General features: G+C 44.6%; 1 protein-coding gene across 3 annotated transcripts in view; it reads right to left on the bottom strand.

The window, feature by feature from the left end:
- The window catches only part of LOC146019805 (uncharacterized), a 120488-nt gene that overhangs the window by 14921 nt on the left and 82565 nt on the right, over nt 1-23002 (bottom strand). For all 3 annotated transcript variants that reach the window (XM_083152372.1, XM_083152371.1, XM_083152373.1), the window contains 4 exons: nt 11899-11951; nt 7737-7969; nt 3130-3401; nt 765-893 (listed from right to left, as the gene is read on the bottom strand). In XM_083152372.1, the coding sequence (XP_083008498.1) occupies nt 765-893; nt 3130-3401; nt 7737-7969; nt 11899-11951 (687 nt within the window). The remainder of the gene's footprint in view (nt 1-764; nt 894-3129; nt 3402-7736; nt 7970-11898; nt 11952-23002) is intronic.

Genomic DNA, 23002 nt, shown 5'->3' with positions numbered 1-23002 from the left:
GGGGGCTGGAGGTGAGATGGGGCAAGAGGCTGAAGATACACAGAACACTGGTGAGTACATTGGGCAGGAGGTGACACAAGAAGCAAGGCACTGGAGGTGAGCTGGGGCAAGAGGCTGAAGATACACAGAAGACTGGTGAGAACATTGGGCTGGAGGTGACACAAGGAGCAGGGGGCTGGAGGTGAGATGGGGCAAAAGACTGAAGATACACAAAAGACTGGTGATTACATGCGACAGGAGTTGACACAAGAAGCAAGGCACTGGAGGTGAGATGGGGCAAGATGCTGAAGATACACAGAAGACTGGTGAGAACATTGGGCAGAAGGGGACACAAGGAGCAGGGGGCTGGAGGTGAGATGGGGCAAGTGGCTGACGATACACAGAAGACTGGTGAGTACATTGGGCAAGAGGTGACAGAGAACCAGTGGCTAGAGTAGACACAGGGGCATGAAGCAAGAAAGACATTGGGATCTGGAATGGACACATGGAGCAGAAGGGTGGAGGTGAAACGGGGCATGTTGCTGGAAAGACACGGGGATGGATGGGACAAGGAGCAGGAGGCTGGAGAGACACAGGAGCTAGAGGCTGACCTCTGTTGTGTAATGATGACAATGGTTATTCTACTTGCAGCACTGCATGCGACCGCAGTTCAGGGCTTGAGCATGCGCAGAAGTGCGGAAATCACTATCGGAGCTGAATAAGGCCCAAATTGCAGTATTTGAAAAACAGAAGAACTTGAGAAACAAAAGAACTCAGACAACTACCGTTGGGATTACAGATGCATCTGGCTGTGCACAGACAAGGTACTTTGTCCAACTATACACCGTGCTAGAGGTGTGGAAAGGTCTGTCAATCCTCCGATATCCAGATGTTGCCTTCCTTCTGTCAAGGGTCTATATTAGAACAAATATATTTATTACATAATATGGAATACATACAAAAACATTGCAAATCTGATAGCTGGCCTGCCTGAAACATCATGGTGCCCCTGTACTTTCTGCACCTAGAAGAATATTCAACATTTTAGATGCACCCCAAGCCCCCACACGCTAGATGCACTCCAAGACCCCATACTTAATTCATTAAAGATTCTGTTGTCATCCTCCTAGAGTACCATACCTCTCAACATTTGGAAGAATAGAATAGGGGCCACTTTGTAGGTTGTTCGTATGCACCCGAGTTGCTGGGCTGCCCGCAGGCTAACTCCCCACTGTGCAAAGTAGTGGTGAGTTCCCCCACCTGGACTGCAGGGCAGTTCCCGTGACGTGGGACTGATGTGTCAAAAGCAGGATGGATGGGGGGGGTATGGAACACGTAGTGGCGGAACTACCATTGGGAACAATGGTCCATTACTACATTTAGATTAACTCATGACATTAAAAACAACCTTTTTCCCAAGTCAACCTTTTGCCTGTTGACCAATAGCGGTGGACCTTTATACTGTCATCCTAACAACCGCATCCCATAATATACCAATAGCGGTGGACCTTTATACTGTCGTCCTAACGACCGCATCCCATAATATACCAATAGCGGTGGACCTTTATACTGTCGTCCTAACGACCGCATCCCATAATATACCAATAGCGGTGGACCTTTATACTGTCGTCCTAACAACCGCATCCCATAATATACCAATAGCGGTGGACCTTTATACTGTCATCCTAACAACCGCATCCCATAATATACCAATAGCGGTGGACCTTTATACCGTCATCCTGACGACCGCATCCCATAATATACCAATAGCGGTGGACCTTTATACGGTCATCCTGAAGACCGCATCCTATAATATACCAATAGTGGTGGACCTTTATACTGTCATCCTAACAACCGCATCCCATAATATACCAATAGCGGTGGACCTTTATACTGTCATCCTAACAACCGCATCCCATAATATACCAATAGCGGTGGACCTTTATACTGTCATCCTAACGACCGCATCCCATAATATACCAATAGCGGTGGACCTTTATACTGTCATCCTAACAACCGCATCCCATAATACATCAATAGCGGTGGACCTTTATACTGTCATCCTGTCGACCGCATCCCATAATATACCAATAGCGGTGGACCTTTATACTGTCATCCTAACAACCGCATCCCATAATATGCCAATAGCGGTGGACCTTTATACTGTCGTCCTAACGACCGCATCCCATAATATACCAATAGCGGTGGACCTTTATACTGTCGTCCTAACGACCGCATCCCATAATATACCAATAGCAGTGGACCTTTATACCGTCATCCTGACGACCGCATCCCATAATATACCAATAGCGGTGGACCTTTATACGGTCATCCTGAAGACCGCATCCCATAATATACCAATAGCGGTGGACCTTTATACTGTCATCCTAACAACCGCATCCCATAATATACCAATAGCGGTGGACCTTTATACTGTCATCCTAACAACCGCATCCCATAATATACCAATAGCGGTGGACCTTTATACGGTCATCCTGAAGACCGCATCCTATAATATACCAATAGTGGTGGACCTTGATACTGTCATCCTAACGACCGCATCCCATAATATACCAATAGCGGTGGACCTTTATACCGTCATCCTAACAACCGCATCCCATAATACATCAATAGCGGTGGACCTTTATACTGTCATCCTGTCGACCGCATCCCATAATATACCAATAGCGGTGGACCTTTATACTGTCATCCTAACAACCGCATCCCATAATATACCAATAGCGGTGGACCTTTATACTGTCGTCCTAACAACCGCATCCCATAATATAACAATAGCGGTGGACCTTTATACTGTCGTCCTATCAACCGCATCCCATAATATACCAATAGCGGTGGACCTTTATACTGTCGTCCTAACAACCGCATCCCATAATATACCAATAGCGGTGGACCTTTATACTGGTCATCCTAACAACTGCATCCCATAATATACCAATAGCGGTGGACCTTTATACCGTCATCCTGACGACCGCATCCCATAATATACCAATAGCGGTGGACCTTTATACTGTCATCCTAACAACCGCATCCCATAATATACCAATAGCAGTGGACCTTTATACTGTCATCCTGACGACCACATCCCATAAGGTAATAGGGTGGGGTATATGTCTGTATACTGCTCATTACCTCTTCTGCGTGTCTGGAATACGGCAGTAAATAGAGATGAATTTTGTAGGCCTGATATTCCGGGTCGCCCATACAGACTATCGTATAGTAAATCAGCACGCTTCCATGGATTGGGAACATTTTCTCCACAAGTGACAACACTACACCTAGCAAGGAGAAGCTGGGATTTTCCAAGATGATATAGTAAGGTTCAATCTGCGATGGGGGTACCAAGGTCATGTTCCCATCTTTAAAGTGAGCACATTTAATCCTTGATTTATTCCCCGTAAAACCTACAGGAGGAGAAAGGAAAAGTCATATTGTTACTAGTAGGTTGTGGCTGTAATCACACATGTTTAGTAACAAGGTATTTCAGTTACAGTATGTGTCTTTTTTTTATCTTCAAAATAAATGTCCCCATACACTTGTCCGATTTGACCAAATTCCGATGGACCGATCTGAGAACTTAGCCCAAATCAGATGTGTTTGACATCCCAATGGGTCCAAGGTGCGGTCCCGTGCGCATCGGACCTGAGGTCAGACCTACTTGCAGGTCCGGCCTCTGATTCTGTGTCCCTCCCGGTGGCAGGTAATGGGGTCGCATGTGAAAGGGCCCTGGGTGGCTCAAGGGGGATCGGATGGCCACACGACGCTGCAAGACATCACAGTAGTGTATGGCCAACTATACACAGCTGAAAGAGACATTTATACAGTAGTAAGGGTTTGAACATCTGAGACTCCACGCCATGATAAATTCTACACAACGCAATGTTACTCTAGACTCCAACTTGACATTGTGCACATTTACATTGTGGTGACATGTATGTCACTACGGAATTGTTATGTAAGTAAATAGAATGAGTCCCAAGGCGCTACAACTTATGTCATAGTTGATAGGATTTGGTGGTCCTTATAGAAGTACAAGGGTACTTGTTTCCTAGCACGGCTCCCAGATGTTCTACGTACACTAACGTAGTTAAATCGCATCGCATCAGCCATTTTAGTGCCATGTGATGCGATTTTTTTCATGTAATTTATTCACTGCTCTGTATGCCCCAGGGGATCGCATCGCACCTCCCGCAAAATCGCATGCGATCACATGCTATTTTATAGGGTGTGCGATGCCATGACATTACCTATACCATAATATCATTGTATGACATAAAATGATGTTTTACGTACCCCCTCACTATCCACGCCACCCCGAAGCGTGGCGAGCGGCGGCGGAATGCGTCCGACGTTTTCATTCCCCCACTATCCACGTCGGTGTGGAGTTGATTTTATATAGTGTGGCGAGCGCAGCGAGCCACCGAGCGGACGCGGATTACTTTACATGTGTTTCGCGTCCACTCGCCACGCTTCGGGATCGGTGGCTCACTGCACACCCCACACTATATAAAGTCAACTCCACGCCGACGTGGATAGTGGGGGTATGAAAACGGAGGAGGACGCGTTCCGCCGCCGCTCGTCACACTTCGGGGGTGGCGTGAATAGTGGGAGGGGGGGCCTAAAACATCATTGTATGTCATACAATGATATTATGGTAGAGCTAATGTCATGGCATCGCACACCCTATAAAATCGCATGCGGGAGGTGCGATGCGATCCCCCGGGGCTGAGATAGCAGTGAATACATTACATAGGAAAATCACATCGCATCGCACGGCCCTTAAAATGGCCCATGCAATGTGATTTTCCTACGCAGAATAGCCTACTAAGCAAATTTCTTAGTGGGTGCCGTGCTAGGACACAAGTACCAGTACAAGTATACAAAAACAGGGATGGCACTCAGCTTAGTTTCATTTACAACTATAGAACCATGAAAAGTCCATGTAGTATAGTTGCTTGGTCCAACAAACCGAATTCAGGACAATGGAAAAGTCCAATCTGTATCCTTCAGTGACATTGTCTCATATGAAAGAAAACAGGAAACACCCACAGTGTGTTATGTCCACAACAATATTGTATCCGGTCAACGGATCGAGACTGACGTAGCCGACCACTCTTGGTTGAACGCTTCTAGTTGGATGCCTAAAGATGAACAACAGCATCTAGATCAACAGTAATGAAAGTTACTCAAACATTAGGTCGACACAAAACGTGATGGACCATAACAAGTTCGACACAAGTTTTTCATGTTTATTTGCTTCAGACTGATTTGGTTCATACTTTAGCATCCAAGTGGGCATAGAGTTAGATTATAATAGTGTGCCAAATGTAGTAAGCCATGCGAGGGGACACTGTACACTTATTCCGGGTCCATGTAGATCTATGTCGACATAGACACCGAAAACACGTGGAAAACTCATGTTGACCTTGTAACTGTCAATCATGTCCCTGCCAATCTAATCCTTGGGTCTAACTTCGTTACTGACGCTCTAGACGCTGTCAACTATCTTTAGGTATCTAACTAGATGCGTTTGACCAAGAATGGTCAAACGCGTGTTTGTCGATTTAGAAGCCGTCAATAAGCTAGAACCCATAAACATATGTCACCCTTAAGTGTGTAATGGAGTCTGCTTCTCCAATCCGGTCGAATAGAGTAAAATAAGCGGCGTATCCAAGTCACAATGAAACTAGACGACATGTATACTGTACAATATTGTCTAACCTTAATACCTTTTTAATTCAGGAATATTACTTAGTACTTGTAATAGATCCAGGGCCGGCGTCACCACTAGGCAGCTTCAGGCATTTGCCTAGGGCGCCGGCCACTGGAGGGCGGTACTGAGCTGCAGCCACCTGTCGGAGTTGGAGGAGGAGGCTGGCAAGTACCAGCAGCTATTCATCCCAGCAGGTGAGCTGGACTGTATCCCCTCCCCCACCTCCCGCCCTTGTTAGCAACACCCCTGCCTGCCCGTGGATAATACGATTATCGCTCATTTGTCCTTCTTTGATCAACATTGTTGATCCATTGTTGGTCCAAAGCAAGTCTTATCTATAGGACTCCAAAGTGTCCTTAATACAGTGGTTCCCAAACTGTGTGCCTAGGCACCGCCTGGGGTGCCTAAGACACTTGTAGGGGTGCCTCAGGTTGGTGGCTCTGGACCAAATCAAATGACTTGACAATGTAATAGACAAAACCAGGGCCAAGCATAAAATATGTGGACAAACAGAATAAAATCCAACCCTTCACCTCATAACTGAACTAAGGGTGACATATAAACACAATCTACTTAATTTTACATATTTTTTCTATATATGTCTTTTGGCCCAGGGAGTCCGTGAAAAAGTTCTCATACTCTAGGATGCCGTGATTCAAAAGGGCTTGGGGCCATTGCCTTAAAATAATAAAAAGTCTAAAATTGGAGGAAGCACTACTTCTTGTCGTAGGGGATTGTCATGTTTCTTTACACCAACATTCATCATTAAGATGGTGTCAAGGCAGTGAAGGACACCCATAGAAATACTGATGTGGATTTTAATTTCCAGGAGTTTATTGTGGAGGGTACTGAATTTATTCTGTACCATAAGTACTTTAGTTTCAACTGTTACACAAGAAATTGGTACAACGATGGGGACCAGGCTTGCCCCCAGATATGCGTACATATTTATGTTCCGATGGGAAAAGTCCATGGTCTGGCATGGACATAGCTTGGAGGCAAACCTGGTCCAAAGTTGGTGCTATATTCATAATATACTCTTTCTATGGAGTGAAAATAAATCATCACTTTACAATTTTTGCAGCTATCTCAGTTCCAATCAACTAAACATCAAATTCACTCTATATCTATTAGCATTGAGATGGTGAATTTTCTCAATTTGAAAATTTAAGTTAAAAATAGACACTTATAAGAATCCACCTATTCAAAACCTTCATATTCAAATACATTAATTCTAAAGTACTGTATCAGGAGTAATGAAAATATAGACTTAGTGGATGAGATTTAACAGGAGGAGAGATTCAGAAAGTGAGAGATTTGGTAAAAAATCTCCAATTTTTTTAAAGCAGCAATCATTTATACTGCAAAATCAAACTGGTTTAGCAGTGTAAATGATTGCTGCTTTAAAAAAACTGGGGATTTCTTACCAAATCTCTCACTTTCTGAATCTCTCATCCTATTAAATCTCACACAGAGTCTGATTTAAGTCTGTTCTGTTTGTTTTTGCACCAAATACAGATTAATCATTACTTACTGTACATCAGGTTCTATGCCGACAATTCAATTCTGTTTCAGTTCAAAGGCCATTGTCGACTTACAGTATATGAGCCCAAACCAGGCAAATGATTTTAGTGGTACATACTGTATGTCAACATTAGAGTCATTGCTTCTCAATCCTAGGACAATATTGTCCACTTTGTGTCTGGAATCTATATAAAATCAGTGTTAATGTCCTTCAGTAGTTGCTGATCATTTTATCTCAAGAGAGACCATTATGATCATTGATGCATTGTGGATTATCTATTGAGAGAGAATTTGGTGGACACATTTTTTTCTTGCAGAATTCTATTGTTGCAGGGAGCTTTGGTAAACCCTTTGGTTATCTTGCCACAAAGATTTCAAAAACTTTCCTGCATTGCCACAAACAAATCACATTTTTTTACCCATGTGATAGGCAAAACCAGCTCTGGTTTGTCCTATTACATGGACCATGGCATATATTAAGGCACATAACTGGGTGACTTACCTGCTATACACAAATAGTGAGGTAGGTACACTGCTGACACTGCACAAGGGTCAAAAGCTATTTTTATGTTGAACAGAGGACCCACAACCTCATAGCGCCTCTTCTTCTTCATCGTTTCTTTCATATAATCATTCCAGGAGTCCAGGCTATATTCGATAGTCATGGGACATTTCACCAGGAATTTAATTCCAGTCTTCTTGCAGCAGAAGAGGCCAGCACCTTTCATCTCCAGCCTGAAGGACAGTGTACAGGACAGTCAGCACAGGAGAGGATCAGTCACAGGACAGTCAGCGCAGGAGAGAATCACTCACAGGACAGTCAGCGCAGAATAGCATCAGTCACAGGACAACATACAGGACAGTCAGCGCAGGAGAGAATCACTCACAGGACAGTACAGGACAGTCAGCGCAGGAGAGAATCAGTCACAGGACAACATACAGGACCGTCAGCACAGGAGAGGATCAGTCACAGGACAACATACAGGACCGTCAGCACAGGAGAGGATCAGTCACAGGACAGTCAGCGCAGGAGAGAATCACTCACAGGACAGTCAGCGCAGGAGAGAATCACTCACAGGACAGTACAGGACAGTCAGCACAGGAGAGAATAACACAGGACAGTCAGCACAGGAGAGGATCAGTCACAGGACAGTCAGCGCAGGAGAGAATCACACAGGACAGTCAGCGCAGGAGAGGATCAGTCACAGGACAGTCAGCGCAGGAGAGGATCAGTCACAGGACAACATACAGGACAGTCAGCGCAGGAGAGAATCACACAGGACAGTCAGCGCAGGAGAGGATCAGTCACAGGACAGTCAGCACAGGAGAGAATCAGTCACAGGACAACATACAGGACAGGCAGCACAGGAGAGGATCAGTCACAGGCCAGTCAGCACAGGAGAGGATCAGTCACAGGACCGTCAGCACAGGAGAGGATCAGTCACAGGACCGTCAGCACAGGAGAGGATCAGTCACAGGACAGTCAGCGCAGGAGAGAATCACACAGGACAGTCAGCGCAGGAGAGGATCAGTCACAGGACAGTCAGCGCAGGAGAGGATCAGTCACAGGACAACATACAGGACAGTCAGCACAGGAGAGAATCAGTCACAGGACAACATACAGGACAGTCAGCACAGGAGAGGATCAGTCACAGGACCGTCAGCACAGGAGAGGATCAGTCACAGGACCGTCAGCACAGGAGAGGATCAGTCACAGGACCGTCAGCACAGGAGAGGATCAGTCACAGGACCGTCAGCACAGGAGAGGATCAGTCACAGGACCGTCAGCACAGGAGAGGATCAGTCACAGGACCGTCAGCACAGGAGAGGATCAGTCACAGGACCGTCAGCACAGGAGAGGATCAGTCACAGGACCGTCATCACAGGAGAGGATCAGTCACAGGACCGTCAGCACAGGAGAGGATCAGTCACAGGACCGTCAGCACAGGAGAGGATCAGTCACAGGACCGTCAGCACAGGAGAGGATCACTCACAGGACAGTCAGCGCAGGAGAGAATCACTCACAGGACAGTCAACGCAGGAGAGAATCACTCACAGGACAGTCAGCGCAGGAGAGAATCACTCACAGGACAGTCAGCGCAGGAGAGAATCACTCACAGGACAGTCAGCGCAGAATAGCATCAGTCACGGGACAGTACAGGACAGTCAGAACAGGAGAAAAATCAGTGACAGGACAACATACAGGACAGTCAGCGCAGGAGAGGATCATTCACAGGACAACATACAGGACAGTCAGCACAGGAGAGAATCAGTCACAGGACCGTCAGCACAGGAGAGGATCAGTCACAGGACCGTCAGCACAGGAGAGGATCAGTCACAGGACCGTCAGCACAGGAGAGGATCAGTCACAGGACCGTCAGCACAGGAGAGGATCAGTCACAGGACCGTCAGCACAGGAGAGGATCAGTCACAGGACCGTCAGCACAGGAGAGGATCAGTCACAGGACCGTTAGCACAGGAGAGGATCAGTCACAGGACCGTCAGCACAGGAGAGGATCAGTCACAGGACCGTCAGCACAGGAGAGGATCAGTCACAGGACCGTCAGCACAGGAGAGGATCAGTCACAGGACCGTCAGCACAGGAGAGCATCAGTCACAGGACCGTCAGCACAGGAGAGGATCAGTCACAGGACCGTCAGCACAGGAGAGGATCAGTCACAGGACCGTCAGCACAGGAGAGGATCAGTCACAGGACCGTCAGCACAGGAGAGGATCAGTCACAGGCAGAGACGTAACTAGAACTTCATGGGCCCCATAGCAAAATACTGAAAGGGCCCCCCCCCCCCCTGCCAAACCCACCCCCCCCCCCCCCACCCAGCGAGGTACAGTGAGGGGGATAGAGACATAAAAACCATAAATGGAATACTGTAATAATTATAAAATGATTTAAAAATGCTACAAGCACTTATTGTCTCAATAAACCCCTGAAACAGGATTTGGCATTTTGCCATAATACCAGGACAGCAGCAGCACAGACGGGACTCCAGTGCTCAGTGGGACCTGTCCACTGACTGCAGGTGACTGATGAGGCCTCTAACACTGCGATTGAGTCCCACCCATGCTGCTGCGGCCATGGCATTTCTGATCCCTGACACCCTACTCCGATCTCTCCTGCCCCAGCCTTCCTCTCCTCCCCCGCTCCACTAACCCGTCCAGCTCCTCTTGGTGGCCTGGGTCCTCCTTCCCTGCCGGCTGCCGTTTCATACTTGCAGCGCGATCGTTCTTCCCCTCTACGCTCCTCTGCTCCACACTCCTGCATGTATTTGCCGCGCTGTGTGACAGGGTGCAGGGGGAGCAGCATTCCGGTGCCTCCCTTACTGCACAGACTGCCGACGCGGATCTTCATATTATGCAGCAGGATGTCAGCGTCAGCAATCTCTCTGGATCAAAGCAGGGCACAATGGACTCATGGGATTTGTAGTTTATCGTTAACTGCACAAAGTGTGACCAGTTAAAGATAAACTACAATCCCCATGATGCCACCGTGCCTTCTTTTCTGTCTTTAGCCTAGATACCTCTGAGGTAACTGAAGCTTAATCCCGGCGGCAGCTGCCTTCACATTGTGCCGTCATCGTGGCACTCTCTCTAAGCGCCAGCTGCGTAATAGTCGGGCCAGGCTGCCTGGTGGTGTGACAGGGCGCAGGGGGAGCAGCGGGACCCAATACAGCTCGGGCCCCATAGCAGCTGCACCCTCGGTAGTTACGCCACTGGTCACAGGACCGTCAGCACAGGAGAGGATCATTGGTTGTGGTGGATATTAATCTCACAAATAAGGCTGGTGGATCTAATGTGTGGTTTCTCAATGGTATTCTGCTAATTTAAAGTTTAATATAATGGGTCTAATTCAGACTTGATCACTACTTAGAGAATCCGTAAATCTGTATACCGTAAGCATTGCGCATACACGAGGGGAAATAGCGACAAACTTCGTATGGATGGCGTCACATTTGCTTAGGTGACAGACTCTGATGTTTTGGGATTTGCGTATGGATCTGTGAGTGTGTTGCGAGTAGCGATGCATTCGCAGACTTGCATGGGGCATTTTCCCCTTCTGTCAGGGCAGCGGCTTTCTACTCGCAGTAATCTACAACTTCTCAGATTAACGAACAAGCCTGGATCAGTCCTATTGCCTTACATACTGAAAGGAGAACGCAGCAGTCCAGCGAACCAGCATGTGATCAGGGTTCTTCACTGTAAGAGCAGTAAAGCTGCACAATGATCTCCGGTCTCGATATTACTAGGAAAATATAATATACATGGCTTACATTATTAACCCTATGAGTTCCAAGTGAATTTGTCAAAATAGGTGTGAAAATTGCCAAGCAAACTCTTTTATTCATCATAATGACCTGTAATGTTACCTAATAAAGAAATATACTCTATTTTTACACATTCCTTATTTGGATTTATATAACAAATGTGAGCGGCGCTGGCATTTTAAGTGGATATTTTGAAGTCTCTCACCGAGATGTTGGCACTCAAAGGGTTAAATAGAAAACCCATGCATGGTAATACTTTCGTCGTCAGTATGCTGCCAGGAAGAATGTATCCTGTCCTCAGGCAAATTGCACTACATACAGTATTACATTACACCTGTATATTAAGATGTCAGCCGAGAGCCAGTAATGAAATACTGGACTTACCTGTACGTGCTCCCAGTGATCTCAGGAGTAATTACACAAGATGAATCTTGCACCTGACAATATGAAACAAGAAATAAACACTTCCATTCACTATCAATCTTTTATAACACCTGGGGCCAAATGTTGTAGGAGGTGAGAATCAGAAAGTGAGAGATGTAAAGCGTATTATAGCACCGCACATTTGCACTTTTCCACCCGAATGTTAAATATTATTAACAGATCAAAATGCAAAGGACACCACTTACCAAGTTGCATTATATTACACATACACACTAATATATATATATATATATATATATATATATATATATATATATATATATATATATATATATATATAGTGACATTTAATGGGCTGTGATTTTTTTGTGGGGGCGACAAGCACTATTAAGCAGTATACAAGTATACTGTTGATAGGACGGTTATTAATACAGAAATGGCAGACAGGTTTGTGGAGAGGGAGTACCCCCCACAAGAGTTGTCGAGGACTAGTCAGCAAGTCAAGGGCATGGTTAGACAGGACTTGCTGACCCCCAAACCAAAAAACCAGAACAACACCCCGTTTACCTGGGTGACAAATTACAATGTAAAAAGTGACCTCATCACCAAAAAAGCCAAACAACTGTGGCCCATTGTGGCCTCAGACCCCGAACTAATAAGCCTGAGCAAAAAACGGTTAATGCCAAGCTACGTGAGGGGAAGGAACATCAGGGACATGGTGGTCAAGACAGATCCATCAGCGTTTAAAACTGCAAAACCCACTCATTTTTTAAGTCGAAAAAATGGATGTTTTAAATGCATTAATTGCACCACCTGCAATTACATGGAAACAGGGGACACAATACACCACCCCTACACGGGTAAACGTTTTAAAATCAATTGGCCCCTCACCTGTTCTTCACGTTTCGTTATATATGTAATTACATGCCCTTGTGGCATGTATTACATGGGGAAAACTGAATGCCAGTTTAAGACACGAATGGCCCAGCACCGCCAGGCGATCAGGGCAGCACTAAGTTCGGGCACGTGGCCCGACACTTTCTAGAAGCCAAACACAGCATGGCTACCCTGAAACACAAGATCATAGATCATGTTCCCCAAAACCTCAGACAGGGAGACAGAGGGCGAGCATTGCTCCAACTGGAGTCACGCTGGATCTTCAGATTGGGCACAATGCGACCAAAGGGGCTTAATGAACACCTAGGTTTGGTAAACTTTTTATAAAAGAAGCCTAAACATGAGTCTGAGAGGGGGGTATAGCATCTAAGAGAGGTTCCCGATAGGATGAGCTTAAAGGGATCCACGCACCATAGGGGTCGATTAGAAAAATAGTCGACACCGTGTCAACCAGGTTAAATATGCAGGGCCCGGCAGCAGTCAGGACAGCATATACACAACAACACAGATTAGAGTGTTCACGGTTACACAAGAATAGCAGCCTCTGTAAAACACCCTCCATTGTCTTTTAATAGTAATTTCTGTTTTTAAACAAACACTGACTCGGCTACTGCAGCCGTCTTAAAAGATTTGGTCTCCTGACAGGAGTCATATTTCAGCACTGATTCACTGCACTTTACTCCATTTATTATGACACTAAAGTGAAATCACAAGAATGGAGGTTAATTTTTATTGCAATGTTTTTAATAAGTTGTTTTGAGATTACATTCACGTTTTTGTATTTACCCCATACAGACTGTGAGCCCGCAGCGTCACCAAGGCAACTGGAGGAAGCCTCAGGACAGTGACCCAGGAAGCAGTCCAGGGAGCTGATCCAGCTGCAGGAAGTGGACGCTCGGGACAGAGGGAGGAGGGGTAAGTTCTCCTATTTATCTGTGCACTTATTTCACTGTTTTTCTTCCTGACGAAGGGGACAAGAGCCCCGAAACGTAGATGTCGTTTTAAATAAACACCGTTTGAATTCACTGAATCAGCCTCCGAGTGCCACCTGATGCGTGTTACTAATATATATATATATATACATATATATACATACATACATACATACATACATATATATATATATACATATATATATATATATATACATATATATATATATATATATATATATATATATATATATATATATATACATACATACACACACACACACACACACACACACACACACACACACACACACAGGTTGAGTATCCCGTATCCAAAATGCTCGGGACCAGGAAAATTTTGGATAACGGATTATTCCGTATTTCGGAATATTTTTATATTTCAATGATTTATTATGAAGTACCTTGCATTTATGCTGTAAAAACACATCAAACACATGAAATGCACACAAATAAATGTTATTTGTTCAAAAAAACAAGGTTTCAAAACATGAAACAAAATGTGTGTACTATCTCAGCACTGAATTTGAATGCCAAGCAATCATTTTCTTGTACCTATATAGTGCCAGTTACATATCATTCCCTCAGTAGTGCTGTTACAATTGTCCCTAGTGAGTTTTTAGCAAAAAATACACTTTCTGGAATGTATGGTTTTTGGAATAATTCGGATAACGGATATTCGGATACGGGATACTCAACCTGTAAAATATATATATATATGTGGAATAGATAGATGACCCGGCACTGTGTAAGATAGGGGATACTTGATCCGGTGCCCCCACTTCCCCACTTTTTATGAATTTTGTCTATGAAATATTCTGTTTGAACTTTCATGGAATTATGTACTGTATTCTCAATCACATTTTTACCCTTTGTAATTGTTTTGCTGCTCTCTGGTTATTTTTGTTGTTTAATATTTATTGTCTTAAATCCTGTTAACCCCGCTGTAGCACTGACAGGTGGACGTGATTAGGTCAATAAGCCCGGCGGTAGTGAAGGGATAGCGTGGTGTTGTTTCTATGACAACAGACCTGACGCTCCCAAACGAACGCCGTGGAGCGGCCTGATGACGTCACTCGTTTGTCTTTGCAGCGCGGGAATCGGGAAATTGCCGCACTTTGGTGATTGGTGACTGTCGGTATATAAGGTGTAAATGTAAGCTCTATTTGTATCCTGACGAAATTTCTATAAAGAAATGAAACGTTGAAATTGACTACAGTGTCTGCTGTTTATTTGCAAGGAAGTATCCAGAGTGCCACTCGATTGCTGCTATTTATCTATCCTATTTGGAAGTGGGGGCACCGGATCAAGTATCCCCTATCTTACACAGTGCCGGGTCATCTATCTATTCTACATTGGAACAGCCCTTTTGGACATTTGGACTGAACCAGACCAAGGCACGTGGATCCGTTACCTATTCGCAGGACCATCACTCACTGTGTGATTTCTCTTTTCTTCACATCACTATAAGGTGAACACGGGTGTTATCCAGCATTAACAATTTGTGAGGACCTTTCTGCTAAAATTCAAACTATGGCGGAATCAAGCATGGATCCTAATGAACAATTTAATCATTTGCTGGTTCCTTTACAAGAGTTCTTCAGCTATTCGGAGTCTGATACAGAACCCATCCTGCGCAAGAAACAATTACTTGAAGTAGCAGAAGCCCGTACACCTGAGTCATTATATTTTGACTTATTACGGATGAAGAAAAAATTAATTGACTTTGATTTCCACGCTATCACTTTAAGTGATTATTTTCGCTCCAAAAAAATCCCAAGGGGCTTGAGAATTCGGAATTGCCCCACAATCGGCAGATCAGACCCCGCCTTCTGTCGGAAATGGATCTCGATCCTGAATAAATGTTCATCGGACCTGATCCTTCTGATCATCGATCAATCGAACAAGGAAGTGGCGAAATCAGAGGTCAAGATTAATGAATTTGAGCAAGAATTTCTGCCAATCTTATCTACAGACAAGGAGACTGCGTGGCTTGAAAAGCTTGAATCCCAATTAACTGTATATAAGCAGGACTTAATAAAATTTAAAAAAGAAAAATTGTTGAAGGTGGAAAAGGATTATGATAACCATCAAGTCTATCGATGGTTGTCAGGTAACAACAATGAAAATAATCGACGCCCTTTTTTTCGCCGTCACAGAGCCCCAAGAACGGCCTTTGATACTGACACCTCCACTGAGTGTCCTAGTACTGCGAGTGAAGGAGAGAGTAAACGGAGTCGTTACAGGGGCCCCTCTATCCCTTTAGGGGTTCTCACACGCAAAAAGAGCAAAGGAGACCTACCAGACGCGGAGGGCAAAACCGCCGGCAGAGGCAAGAAACCACCAGCAGGTCAGAGGAAGTAGTATTTAATTTATCCAGCTATGAACTTAGCAAAAATGAACTGAGTTTATTGGCGAAAGGCCTATCGTTTGTTCCGTCGGAACAATTTAACGATTTGAGATGGGACATTGAGAAACAACAATTACATCGTAAACTCAAGTTAAAAGAACACTTCTTTAATAAGCCGACACCTGCCCCTGTCAGCATGTCGACCACTCCTGCGGTAAAATTGCCAGATAAATTGAGGCAATTCAAACCTCCATCTAAATTCGACCCGCTCTCCAACAATGCAGGAATTAAGACTTTTATGAAAATGATTGACAAAGATGTCAAGGACTGCGTCAAATCTTCTGAGAAGGTACCTTCCAACCTTTCAGCTGATGAAAGGAAAGCACTGGGTGCCCTGCGTTCCAATGACTCCCTTATTATTCGCCCGGCGGATAAGGGGGGAGCCATTGTGTTACAGGACATTGAGGATTATAAGAGAGATTATCCGCCAGCTTGAGGAACCTGGGGTATATACTAGATTAAGTGGGGACCCCACTGTTGTTTTTTCTAGAGAACTCAGGGAATTGTTGATTCTTGCCAGGGATGCTAGCGTAATTACTGATGAAATATTTGATGTTTTGATCCCCCCCTTTCCTTTGGTTCCCCTGATGTATACGCTGCCTAAAATACATAAGGGTGTAAACCCTCCACCTGGTCGGCCGATAATATCGGCCAGGGGTAGTTTGTTGCAGCCCACTTCTGTTTTTCTTGACACTATTTTGCAGCCTCTAGTTCAGAAGCATCCCAACTTCTTACTGGATACGACTACATTGCTTAACAAATTATGTGCATTACAGTGTAATTTGGATAATGTTTGGCTAATTACCGCGGACGTAACCAGCTTGTATACGGTTATACCGCATCAAGCTGGGTTACAGGCGGTTCGCAGACTGTTATTATCTAACAATACTCTTGATGGAATGCAGATAGATATCTTGTTGCTGATGTTGGAAATGATCCTAACAAAAAATTTCTTTATTTTTGATGGGCGGTTCTACCTCCAGACACGTGGCTGTGCCATGGGGGCGGCGGTGGCACCGGCCTATGCCAATTCATATATGTTTGAAGTTGAAAAGGCAATTTTTTTCACTGATGTGTCTATTTCGCAAAAAATTTTGTTCTATACCAGATTCATCGATGATCTCATGATGATCTGGGGGGGCACTGATGCAGAGTTCACTGAGCTTGTCAATCTGCATAACCAGAGCGATAGCCCAGTGAAACTCACATTCAAGATGGACCGCTTATCTGTGGACTTCTTGGATGTGAGGATTTCCAATGTGAATGGCCGTTTACATACCACTGTGTACACTAAGGACACAGATAGGAATTCATTCTTACACAGCACCAGCTGTCATCCTAAAAATTTCAAATACAGTTTACCTTACTCTCAGATGTTACGTCTGCGACGTATTAATGACGATTCTAAAACAGCTTCGGATCAGATTGATGTACTAATCTCTCGATTTATCGAGAGGGGGTACAAGAAATCTGAACTGTTACAAACTAAAGAGAAAGTCTTGGATATACCAAGGGATAAATTATTGAGAAAGAATACATCTAAAACTTTGAGCAATAAATTCCCCTGGGTAAATCAATATAATTGCCAATCTAATCTAGTCATTAAAAAAGTACGCAAACACTGGCCTATTGTACAAGCAGATGTAGATTTGGGGTTAACTGATACACAAATTATGCCCTGTTACTTCAGACCGAGAAATCTGAGAGATTTATTGGTCAAGGCAGACGTAACTAAGAAGAAGATCGCCAACCCTAAAAATTTCTGGTCACAAAATCGTCCAGGTTGTTACAAATGCCCTTGTGTTACATGTAAATATTTGTTAACAGGGGATACCTTCATGCATAATGGTGTCTCATACAAAATTAAAACACACTTCACTTGTGAATCCACACATGTGGTCTATCAATTAATCTGCCCATGTGGCTTGTCTTACATTGGTAAGACTGTATGTAAATTTAAAGATCGCATGACGGCGCATAGATCAGCGATTAGGGGTGCCATTGAAAAGGGTGGTAGTGAACAACCCGTTGCCCGACATTGGGTTGAGGCACGTCACAATCTGCATGCGATTAAATATCGGATGATAGATTGGGTAGCCCCGTCCCTACGTGGTGGCGATAGAAATGCGGCGCTACTGCGCTTAGAGACCTCATGGATACACCGCCTGAAAGTCATTTTCCCTGGCGGCTTAAATGAAAATATGACCTTATCTTGTTTTAAATAAGCATTGTATTATATACGGCAATGTATATCAGTGTCTGAGATAACCTCTTGTCATTATACATATAGATAATTGTATATATTTGTTCATAATTTTTCAATATTTTTCAGCGTAACAAATTGGTTTATTACGCCGATTGGATTGGATATCGACGCTGTTTGAATCAAAAATGTCCATGCACGATCCTTTGCCATTTTCTGTGAATATTTAGTTAGAAATTTCGGTACTTATGAGTTATCCGGGCGCCCGATTTCTAAATCGGGTCGGATCGGGCACATCGCATCGCATCACATGCGACCATCGGATGCGATGCGATGCGATGACCCGATTTTTCCATAGGAATCAATGTTAAAATGGACTGAGTCCATTTTAACATGGAATTCAATGGGAAAAAGGGGTCCATTTCATACCCCTACTATCCAAGTGGGCATGGAGTTGGATATAAACCTGTGGCGAGCGTAGCGAGCCACCGAGCCCGAAGCGTGGCGAGCGTAGCGAGCCCCGCGAGGGGACACAGAATACCGTTCGCTCGCCACGCTTCGGGCTCGGTGGCTCGCTACGCTCGCCACAGGTTTATATCCAACTCCATGCCCACTTGGATAGTAGGGGTATGAAATGGACCCCTTTTTCCCATTGAATTCCATGTTAAAATGGACTCAGTCCATTTTAACATTGATTCCTATGGAAAAATCGGGTCATCGCATCGCATCTGATTGTATGCCTTAACTTAAGGCATACAATCAAAAAATCGGGCGCCCAGATAACTCATAAGTACCGAAATTTCTTACTTGCATTTACAGATGGCTCTTGCTTACATTATTGCATCTGATCACTCCGGGTTTGGAGGGACTATTTGCATGTGTGTGTAAGGGCTACCTGTTCTATGAAATGATATCTTTATATAAACATGACTGAAAAAATTTCTTTTTATGAATTTTGTCTATGAAATATTCTGTTTGAACTTTCATGGAATTATGTACTGTATTCTCAATCACATTTTTACCCTTTGTAATTGTTTTGCTGCTCTCTGGTTATTTTTGTTGTTTAATATTTATTGTCTTAAATCCTGTTAACCCCGCTGTAGCACTGACAGGTGGACGTGATTAGGTCAATAAGCCCGGCGGTAGTGAAGGGATAGCGTGGTGTTGTTTCTATGACAACAGACCTGACGCTCCCAAACGAACGCCGTGGAGCGGCCTGATGACGTCACTCGTTTGTCTTTGCAGCGCGGGAATCGGGAAATTGCCGCACTTTGGTGATTGGTGACTGTCGGTATATAAGGTGTAAATGTAAGCTCTATTTGTATCCTGACGAAATTTCTATAAAGAAATGAAACGTTGAAATTGACTACAGTGTCTGCTGTTTATTTGCAAGGAAGTATCCAGAGTGCCTCTCGATTGCTGCTATTTATATATCCTGTATATGTGACATTTAATGGGCTGTGATTTTTTTGTGGGGGCGACAAGCACTATTAAGCAGTATACAAGTATACTGTTGATAGGACGGTTATTAATACAGAAATTTAGTTTCGTCATTTTTGGTTTTCCAAGCAAGCAATTCAAACGGTATTTTGGTAAATTCCTACAGTACTATTTAAAGGGGTTTATACTCGTAAAACATCTAGTGAAAAACTGCCAACCAGGGAAAGTTCCCTGTACAGAATTTTTTATTTTTTTATTTAAAAAAAACAAAAACCCAGGATTAAATAGGACCCAGAGTGTTAAGATAACACTGGTCGTGGACCCAGAGTGTGTTTACACGGAGTTGACGGGCGCATGACGGTGTGACCCAGGGCGCTATAGAAATAGGACAGCGTGTTAAACAACATTCATGGGTGTGTGACAACACACCATAGGAATACTGCCCCTATCATAGATACTGTTTTTTGCCTAGCGCTGTAGAAACAGAACCTATGAAATAGGGTAAAGAAGCTAAGAGCAGAACCAAGGGATCTGCCTGGCTTCTCATTCAGATACCGATTTTGTACAATACAGAAAAAACAATTTTTTTGTTTTCTGCATATTTGGCTGCACGATTGTGGGTCGTGGATAAAAGAATGCGTTAGCCAGACACAGTAAGTGATTGAGAATAAATAGGGCCTGGCAAAGTGGGCTTCACGCTTAATTGTCGGAAAAGCTTCATCCTGTTAGAGAAGGAGTTTTTGGGTGTTCCCCCAGGACAAACCACCCACCAACTTCTGCTAGTGGTGAACGACTATTGTCATAACTAGTTGGACAATGGGAAGAAATTCACACAGAGAGGTTGTGCTACGTGGGGAACAGGAACCACGCCGACCCGAAGGATCGGCTGCGTTCAGAATGAGAATGAAACATGGTAAATTTGCAGTAACTTACATTGAGAAATGAATAGAAATGACAAAGGGCAGCAAAGTAGAATTTCCCAGTATTGGCAGTTTTGATCCAGAAGTCTTATCCGTAGTTAAAGATAAGATATGTATGCTATTGTCACTCAAGGCGAGAGTTGAGCAAAATTAATGTTTAAACTTGTGGCAAAAGGAAGGTCAAACTCAAAAAGAGAAGATGGGCGTTTGGCAGATGTAGGTACAATCAGCTCCAGAAATGCAACTACACCACCCCCTCCATATTTGCCAGTTACCGCCCACAGGGAAATAGGCAAAAATGAAAAGATGACTAACCTGTACACTGTTTTTACTCCCTATAAGGAAAATGCAGGTCGAAATGAGGTGTTCCTGACATCAGCCGTCTCTTGCGCTAATTGCATGAATGATGGAAATGCTGAGACAGCCAAATCTGTTGCTGCAACTCTAGCAGATGAGATGGCTGATGTCAGCAACACAACCAAAGACACAGGTAAGAGTACACTACACAACACAGAGACAATTGTCCACAAAGCAGAGTACAAATCTACCCTTTGTGCACGTTGGAAGCGCCTTATGGAATGGTAGACAAAAATGGGGTGATACCTGTAAAGTTTATTAACATGCAGAATCCTTGGACACAATTGGAACGTCGGTCAATCATCTCAAAATTTCCCCGATCCTAGAAAAGATTTGGCACTTTGGGCGAGATGTACTAAAGGGAAAATGCGGTAAAACCCCCGTTTTACCGCATTTTCCTATGTATTATTACCCGGCCGCCACGTCACCGCAGTGTAGGGTATCGCCACCTTTGGGTGGCGATACCCTATAGAAGCCTATGGGCTTCTTTTCGCCGCCAGACGCCTCCGCCGAAAAACCCGCCGACCCCCCTCTCCCCCTCCCTCTCTTACCTGGTCCAGGTCCTCCTGGACCCGGAAGGTAACACCTTCCTCCCCCTAGTGATGCAGCCGGACGGCCTTCCGGCTGCAGGGGGGAGGAGGTGGCGCCGGGGACAGCCTGCTTAGCTGTCCCCGGCGTGAGGGATGCAGGAGCCGGCTGGGAGGTGACTGAGACCCCCCGCACACCACATTCCAGGTATCGCGGGGGGCCTCCGTCACCGCATCGCGATGCCAGCCGCATATGTTAGTACATATGCGGCGGCATCGCGGCGGGGGGGCCGCGATGGGCGGCGATGTATTTTAATACATCCCGCCCTTTGTCAGAAATTTATAAAGGATCTGGGAAATTCTGACAAACCCACCAATAAGGATTGGCTGAGCATATTGAGAGCTTGTCTCCCTTCACACAGACAGCCCGAAAGTCATTTGGGATAGTGGTGTGAAGGATGACTGAGGAAAGCAACCAGGAAAATATACGCCTAATAAATCTACAATTGGGTGTATATTTCCCTTCGACGGTTGAGTATAACAAGATTTTCACTATCAAACAGAAAGATAGTGAATCTGCAGCTGAATACTTCAATCATGCCTTACAAGCAGTGTCTAAACACACAGGTAAACTTAACCCCAAGGACAACCCACATTGTAGTGGAATGATTGTCTCTGTGCTAATAGAGGAAGGAAAACTTGAAGACCAGAATACAGACTGCTTTTCCTAACTGGAGAAGCATGACAGTAGATACCTTGAGAATCTGCTATCGACCATGACAAAAATATTAAGAAACGTAGAGATACAGACTGAGATATTAAGGACTGATGGCATCCAGACTTTCAGTAGTGCCCCGATCGAATGCACACAATATACAATACCACAAAAGGTCAGCCGAAAGCCAATAGTGTGCTTTAAGTGCAAGAAAGGGGGACACCTAGCCAGAAGCTGCAGGTCAGGGAACCCCAAGAGAAATGACACACAGGGAGGACTGGGAACCACACCGAGGGGAGACACGCAGATACCCACCTCAAAGACAACGGGAGGAGACAGACAGATCATGACACATGACCCCCACCCCATCTGTTAGCTGACACCATCCTAAGGGCAACACAAATGTGTCAATAGGAAGTAGATTATACCTGTATCCGACAGCCAGGTAGCATGACGCAATATCTGAAGGAGGAGCCTCAGATACCAGTAAGTGTAGCGAGTGAAAAACAAAACTTTTTTTAGGCCAGGTCTGTTCCTCTTGATTTAGGTTGTACCAATCAAACGGTAGCCACAATTGGGGTAACAGGTGCAGCATTACCCATTGACAAAATCAGGAGAGGTTATCATTGGGCCCTTGCATACCAGACAATCTTTTCTGTTGGCAACATCGGCTCTGGCTAATGTT

This window comes from Crinia signifera, chromosome 7 (genome assembly GCF_055691185.1).
Source record: "Crinia signifera chromosome 7, ASM5569118v1, whole genome shotgun sequence".
Classification (NCBI taxonomy): Eukaryota; Metazoa; Chordata; class Amphibia; order Anura; family Myobatrachidae; genus Crinia; species Crinia signifera.
This window is presented reverse-complemented; position numbering and strand designations above follow the sequence as displayed.